At 41.2% G+C, this 8,087-nt stretch overlaps 1 protein-coding gene across 1 annotated transcript in view; it reads left to right on the forward strand.

Moving 5' to 3' along the window:
- Positions 1 to 516: 516 nt before the first annotated feature.
- Positions 517 to 8,087, forward strand: part of LOC107299928 (round spermatid basic protein 1-like protein) — a gene marked incomplete at its 3' end in the record, with an annotated part of 13,983 nt that continues 6,412 nt past the window's right edge. Inside the window, exon 1 of the mRNA XM_015829271.1 lies at positions 517 to 1,178. Coding sequence (XP_015684757.1) covers positions 621 to 1,178 — 558 coding nt within the window. The remainder of the gene's footprint in view (positions 1,179 to 8,087) is intronic.

The raw sequence follows: 8,087 nt of genomic DNA on the forward strand, positions 1-8,087 counted from the left end.
TGTCCCACTGGTTAATTGTTCTAACTGTCAGGAAGTTTCTCCTTAGTTCTAGGTTGCTTCTCTCCTTGATTAGTTTCCACCCGTTGCTTCTTGTCCTGCCTTCAGGTGCTTTGGAGAATAGCTTGACTCCCTCTTCTTTGGGGCAGCCCCTGAGATACTGGAACACAGCTATCATGTCACCCCCTCGTCCTTCTCTTCATTAAACTAGACATACCCAATTCCAGCAACCGTTCCTTGTATGCTTTAGCCTCTAGTCCCCTAATCATCTTTGATGCTCTTCTCTGTACTCTTTCTAGAGTCTCAACATCGTTTTTACATCGTGATGACCAAAACTGGATGCAGGATTCCAAGTGTGGCCTTACTAAGGCCTTGTAAAGTGGTTAAAAGTTAAAAGTGATATTGCTGTTCTTCAGGATTCCCGCGTAGTATGTTTACTATTAGGATACCGTTCGTCTTCATGTCGCTCCAGCTTTTGTTCAATTAAAGCGAACCTTTCTTTTCTTTTTTTTATAGATGTAAAAGAAAAGGTGAAAAGCAATGCAGACGATCTACAGGTCAAAAAAGTGAAGAAGAAAAAGAAAAAGAAACACAAAGAGTGTGAAAAACGGAAGCGTCCCAAAATGTACAGTAAATCTATTCAGACCATCTGCTCAGGATTGCTTTCCGATTTGGAGGATCAGGAAGCCAAAGGCATTGCGGATCACCACCACCATCACCATCATCATCCTCTTAAAGATTTCAGTGAGAAACATAACAATCCCAAGAAGGACTCTGAGTCCGAGAGAGCGGAGAACAGTGAGTTTGCCTTTGTCTCGTTAAAGGAGCCACGGGTTCAGGATAAGCTCCAAAGGTTGGACGCGTTGGAGTTCAAAGAGTTCATTCATGTTGAGCACCAGCCTAACGGAGGTGCCTCAGTGGTTCATGCCTACACTAAGGAGCTCTCCCACTTGTCTCCTGTGGAGATGGAGAGATTTGCAGAAGAATTTCTGGCTTTGGTTTTTAGTGAACAGGACAACTGTGCAGCTTACTATGTAATGGGAATTGTTCACGGGGCAGCTACTTACTTACCTGACTTTTTAGACTACTTTTCGTTTAATTTTCCCAATTCGCCAGTGAAAATGGAGATTTTGGGAAAGAAAGATATAGAGACTACGACTATGTCCAATTTTCATGCTCAGGTAAGAGGTTAATCTTTCATCTTTCAAAAAAAAAACCAAACATGTCGCTTCGTATTCAATGTTCCAGTTGTTGCTCCTTTTCTCTAACAAATAATAATAAAATAAATATATTAAACGTGACACTGAGCTTCCTAAAAAAATATATATATATTAAATACTAGTGCCTTTTCTCTTTATACCATGCTACTACGTAGAAAACAAAAATGATAGCCTAACATCTATTTTTGATAAGGCAAATGAAAAGGTCCTGTGAATTACCTGCTCGCAGTTTTGATTGCCTACCTAATTCATTGAAATTCTGTGTTGTATTCCTTGTTGGCTCTGGAGCAGGAGGTGCTAGTTTTGTATATTCTGAATGTCTGTGGACCTTTCTACTTCCATTAAGGTTGAAAAACAAAAAATAGAATGGGAAACTGCAGGGGAAAGAACAATTCTTAAAAGTGATTAATAAAAGTCAAAAGGGGGTCACTTCGTCTAAATGTGAAATGGCTGCGGTCCTATATATGCTTATCTGAGAATCAGCCTGCCTGGACCCAGCAAATGCTGTATGTGGGATGGGGGAATGTGGCCACACACATACACACAAAGAGAAGGAGATTGAGCCCACCTTGAGGTGTGCTTGTGTTACATTAATTGAAGGAAAAGAAAAGCAACACATCCAACCCTTCTGTTGCAAAATTAGAATTATAACTCATGTTTGTTTTATGCCTGCAAGTGGATTTATGAAAGATTGATAGTTTCTGATTTTAGATTTTCCACTGGACTTTGTGTAGTTATAAAAAAGAAAAGAAAAGATTATTCTTGATTTTTTTTCACATATTACTATTTGTCAATTCCCTATAAACAAACTTCCAGCAATTTTCTGCTTGACTGAAAGAAGGTGGAGGCGTTTAAAGCAAAATGGAACTGAAATAGTGTGGGGTATAAAGTCCTTTTCATGTTGTAGAAGTCGTATGGTTTGGCTGATGTTTGAGTTCTCCTTTTGGGCCACTGTTTATTTTGAAGCACTTAAAAAGAAAGAGACCAAGAGTATTCATCATTTAGTATTCATTCCATGGGAAAGTTCAATGTTATGAGCAAGATTGTTACATTTAATGAACAAGCTTTGCTGTATGTGGGATGGGGGAATGTGGCCACACACATACACACAAAGAGAAAGAGATTGCCCCATATACCCATTTATAGGGCAGGGAATCGCTAGGATTGGTTTCAGCTGCACTTGGAAACCTTAGGTTGAAAAAGTGAGAAAGCAAGGTGCTTTACAGGATCTTTTGCCTGTTTTTATCATTTCATTTATTTATTTACTTGTTTGTTTGTTTGTTTGACCAGTATGCTCCCAGTCTCACCTAGAGGTGACTGGATTTTATTTCAGTCTACTTCGACGTCGTCTCAAATTCAGGATCCTCTTCATTTCAATTAAATGTAATCATCTTAATCTCTTATCTTACTTGTAGTCTAAAAATAGCAAAAGGACCTACCTGGGTAATGAAGGGCAAAAATGTCAAAATATTCATTGAAGGGTTTAAAAATATTTCCCAGCTCTGGAATTGGAACGATGTTATAATTATAAAAAACATTTATGCCATCTGCAGGAGGAATTAATTGCATGTTTATACAATATCTGCACCTAAGAAATATCTTAAGACGGCAATTTGAAGGAGGCATCAAAGAAGCCAGGTTAACAACCAATTGAGCTGTTTAAAAGCCTGTAAAATAAGAATTTCTTGGCTGCTTATCTATCTCAAAAGGATCAAGGCAGAGCAAAGTCAAATTGAAGTGCTGCATTGAAAAAAACTGTACTGTCACCATCTGGCGTTGGCATGCCTTTTCTTGTAAAAAAACCACAGTTTTTCAATGGCCCCAGCTGTCAGGGCAGATTCTTTGGGAATAGATGGACTTTCCAATGTTCTTATCCCAGGCAATTTAAGATTCATATCAGTTATATGCAGCACTTTGAATTGGACCTGAAAACTATCCACCAGCAGGCTGTAAAAAATGGTTGGGTGACCACATCTTGTTCTATCCTCTTTCTGGATACTCCTTAATGAGAGTTTCATGTAGAATATGTTACAGCAATTTAATTTGGATGTGAAATTACACAGCTTTTGTCAAATCTGGGAAAATTCTCACTGAAGAGAATTCTGGAATTCCATACATGTGAAAATGACTCATTGGAGAAAGGTGATGTAAAGATATACAATAGAAATAGGTTTTAGAGCAGTGTTTCTCAACCTTGACTATTTTAAGGCACGTGGACTTCAACTCCCAGAATTCCACAGCCAGCATTGCTGGCTGTGGAATTCTGGGAGTTGAAGTCCACATGCCTTAAAATTGTCAAGGTTGAGAAACACTGTTTTAGAGGAAAGAATACAACAGCAGTGGCTGAGGTTGACAACGGCATTCATAGCCACAGTCACCTTGATACTGAGGAGTATTTCCAGAACATACCAAAATCACAAACCTCATCCTTCACAGGGACTAGAACCCCAAACCTCATCCTTCACAGGGACTAGAACCCCAACCAGAATTACCACCCAGTCGATTGATTGTCTGTTTTGTCAGAATCTTAGCTTGTTTACATCCAGCCCATGTCTAGAATCAGTGATACTTGGTGTTATTTGGGGGGAAAAAATTAACAAATTGTGAGGCGAATTATGTAAGGTGGAAAACATTTGTTGAACTTTATGCCAATACATCGTGGTTTATTTTGGAGAACTAGCTCAAAACTGAACTCCTTTGAAATTTATTTATACATATATTGCCTTTTAGGTATTGTTTTCTTCCTGTGAAAACAGTTTGTATCAGTTTTGGTTTGTATCCAATATGTGTTTTGAGTATTTGCAAGTTAGTTTCCGCATTTGCAAGTTAGTTTCTCTCCTCTTCCTTGTCTTCAGAGAGGAATTATGTTAGGAAAAGAATATTGCTACTAGGATGAACAAGGGGCTTTGCGGGGGGAAGAAACCCAGTTGCACTTTTCACAAATTGGAGTAATGAAAAGCTTGGCCCAAACTTAACCAAGTTTATTGGAGATGTGAAAGGCAGGCGTTGAGTTGCTAGATTATGTACCCGTTGCTGAATTATTTCGTTCCTAACTTTCATTCGTTCGTTATCTGTTTCCTGTTTGATTTTTTTTTAAATGAAAGTTTTGTATGTTTGAGGGATGTTGTTAAACTGTTTTATCTTTTGGCAAAAAGATATATACATTGTTGTATTAATAAATGGAGGATTTCTAAATGACAGAGGGGGAGGAACTCTATTCATGTCATGGAAAATGTGGAAGAGATGCTGTCTAGCAAATAATCAGACAAGAGAAGCAGGAGCACCCCAGCTGCTTACTGTCAGTGGAAGAAACTTAGGAAGGACTTCCCCTAATTCAGGGCTTTTCAACCAGTGGTACGGGTACCACCTGTGGTACATTGGCACCTGGCAGGTGGCACGCGACCATCCTAGAAAAGTGGTAGCAGGGGAGGGGAATGAGCTGAACCGGTGGCAGCACCGCACAAGCCTGAGCGAGAGATGGCTGGAGCTGCAGGGCTGCCAGGGCTCAGTGGAAGCACCAGGATCAGCGCCAGGCTACAGCTGGAGCTCGGCACTGATCCTGGCGCTTCTGCTGAGCCCAGAAGAAGCGCCGATCAGCTGGAATGTTGCAGCATCTCCAGGGTCTTGTGATTTACATTCAGATGCTTGGCAACTGATTCATATTTACGACGGTCACAGTGTCCCAGGGTCATGGGAAGTGACCAAGACCTGCTGCAACCACCCAGCAGGCAGAGGGAATAAAAACCAAACAACCCCCCCACCCCACTCCCACTGCCAATCCTCAACAGAAATGCTCACAACAATGAAAACCTCAGACAGGAGGAAGAGCGCGGGCGGGCAGGCAGGTGTCTTGCTCGGCTGTGGCTTGGGGGGCACTTTTTTCAGTACCATTGTAACTTCGAACAGTCACTAAGCGAACTGTTGTAAGTCGAGGACTACCTGTACTTCATCACTTTTTCTTTCTTTTTCTTTTTTTGGTCATCAAGTTTTTGACACCTTGCTGGGCGACTGGAGGTACTCGGATGTTGCCCTATCCTAAAAGTGGTACAATGGGTGAAAAGGTTGAAAAGCCCTGCCCTAATTGATCAAGCAGCTCAAAGTGGCGGCGGGGGGGGGGGGAGAAGTTTGTACTTTCAGACTTGCAAGATTGACATCTGCCCTCCCAGGTAAACTGGACAGGAAACATGAACTAATTCTATTGTGTTGTAAGGCCTCCTTAGCAGAATCTTGCAAGTCTGAAAATACAAACTTCCTGCCAGCATTTCTAACTGCTTGATACATCAGGGCGGGTCCTTCATACGTTTTTTTCCTTGACTGTCCTTTTATTTCGACTTATTTAGATTTTTTTTTTCATCCTGCCTTTATTATTTTTTATAAATAACTCAAGGCAGCGAACAAGAAGCAGGTCTGGGGAGTCCTTGGCTCTCTTGTCTGATTGTTTCCTGAGAAAAATCTCTTCCCCAAAATCATCCCCACATTCCATTACAGCAAATTACATGATTTTGCTCCTGCATGGAGAGACGTAGGATTTCGCCCCGGTTCCATTGTTTTTATAGAATATAATTTGCTGCTTGTCAAACTGGTTCATTTCATTCTTGTGCTAAAAATAGGACGGGTTCAGTCACAGCGTGTGTAATCGCTCTATATTTAGAGACTTGAACAAAATGCCTGCTAGAACTTAAGAGCAGATTTGCCCCATTCTTGATGCACCAGAGTTCGCTCTCCAACCACGACCCATACTAAAACAACTTAAGATTGTTAAATTTTGAGATGGTACCTTTTAATGACTAATTAATTTACTTTAGGAATGTTCCCAGTTGAAGGTAAAAAATTATACAGTGGTATTAAAAAAAATTGTTCTGAATTTTTTAATGCCATCATTATAGTCCTATATATAGTCCTATACCCCAAGTCCTAAAATTAAATTGGGGGAACCCAGTTTAAACAAAACAAGTCAAAACATTATACTTATTCGTCGATGTGAGAAAAATTATCCAAAGCTACATATCTGTGATTGGCCAAAGTATGTGAAATAAAGATGTAGTGGGAGTCACAGCTCTTTTGTGTAGGGTGATGTGACATGACTTAATTCCCTCCCCCCCCCCCCATTTGGGGTTGAAATAAATGTTGGGAGGCCTCTGGGACAAAAGTTACTCCTATGTCCGTGTTTAAAAGGCCCCAATTATCCTGAAATCATGTGATTGGATTTAAGTAATAAAATGGCTGAATGTGATGGTATGGTTTCTGATGATGAAAGGTACTTTATCTCCCAGAGGTCTTCCACTTCTAGCTCCTTCTTTGTTTTCAGTGAGGAAATCAGAACTAAAAATTAAAAAATCCACCCAAAGTTACACTATTATAACACAAATGACTATTTGGCCATTGAATGTTAATAATAATAATAGTAGTAGTAGTAGTAGTAGTAGTAGTAGTAGTAGTAGTAGTAGTAGTAGTAGTAGTAGTAAAGTTGGAAGGGACCTTGGAGGTCATCTAGTCCAACCCCCTGCTCAGGCAGGAAACCCTATACCATTTCGGACAAATGGTTGTCCAGTCTCTTCTTAAAAACTTCCAGTGTTGGAGCATTGACCATTTCTGGAGGCAGGTTGTTCCACAGGTTAATTGTTCTCACTGTCAGGAAGTTTCTCCTTAGTTCCAGGTTGCTTCTCTCCTTGATTAGTTTCCATCCGTTGCTTCTTGTCCTGCCTTCAGGCGCTTTGGAGAATAGCTTGACTCCCTCTTCTTTGGGGCAGCCCCTGAGATACTGGAGCACTGCTATCATGTCCCCCCTCGTCCTTCTCTTCATTAAAATAGACAGACCCAATTCCAGCAACCGTTCCTTATATGTTTTAGCCTCCAGTCCCCTGATCATCTTTGTTGCTCTTCTCTGTACTCTTTCTAGAGTCTCAGCATCTTTTTTACATCGCGGTGACCAAAACTGGATGCAATATTCCAAGTGTGGCCTTACCAAGGCCTTGTAAAGTGGTATTAACACTTCACCTGATCTTGATTCTATCCCTCTGTTCATGCAGCCCAGCACTGTGTTGGCCTTTTTGGCAGCTGCAGCACACGGCTGGCTCACATTTAGGTGATTGTCCACTAGGACTCCGAGGTCCCTCTCACAGTTACTACAATGTTGATGGCGTGATCTTAGAGTATTGGGTGTGGATAAACGGGATTTTGAGAGACAGTATTATGTCTCTTCCCTCTCTCCGGCCAGGCTCCCACAAAGCCTTTGGCCAGCCCCGCTACATACTTTTGCTTTCATTACAGGTAGTCAGTCCTCGACTTACAACAGTTTGTTTAGTGACTGTTCGAAGGCACGAGGGCACTGATCAAAGCGACTTATGACGGTTTTCGCATTCACGACCATTGCAGCATCCCCCATTGCCATGGAATCGAAATTCAGATGCTTGGCAACCGACTCATATTTATGACGGTTGCAGTGCCCCAAGATCATGCCATCACCTTTTGCAACCTTCCGACAAGCAAAGTCAGCGGGGAACCCAGATTCACTTAACAACTGCAGTGATTCACTTAACAACGGTGGCAAGAAAGATTGAGTTACAATCTGAGTTACAATCTTTCTTGCCACCGTTGTTAAGTGAATCACTGCAGTTGTTAAGTGAATCTGGGTTCCCCGCTGACTTTGCTTGTCAGAAGGTTGCAAAAGGTGATGGCATGATCTTGGGGCACTGCAACCGTCATAAATATGGGTTAGAATTCATTTTAACAAATGTCTCATTAAGCAACAGAAATGTTCGGCTCAGTTGTGGTTATATGTCGAGGACTCCCTGCACTCTCATTCAGAGAGATTCAGGGGTTGGTGGAAGCAGAGATCTTATTAGTTGCTCCCTCTCTCCCTCCCCCCCC

This window comes from Protobothrops mucrosquamatus, unplaced genomic scaffold (genome assembly GCF_001527695.2).
Source record: "Protobothrops mucrosquamatus isolate PMUCROS unplaced genomic scaffold, P.Mucros_1.0 scaffold5727, whole genome shotgun sequence".
Taxonomy (NCBI): Eukaryota; Metazoa; Chordata; class Lepidosauria; order Squamata; family Viperidae; genus Protobothrops; species Protobothrops mucrosquamatus.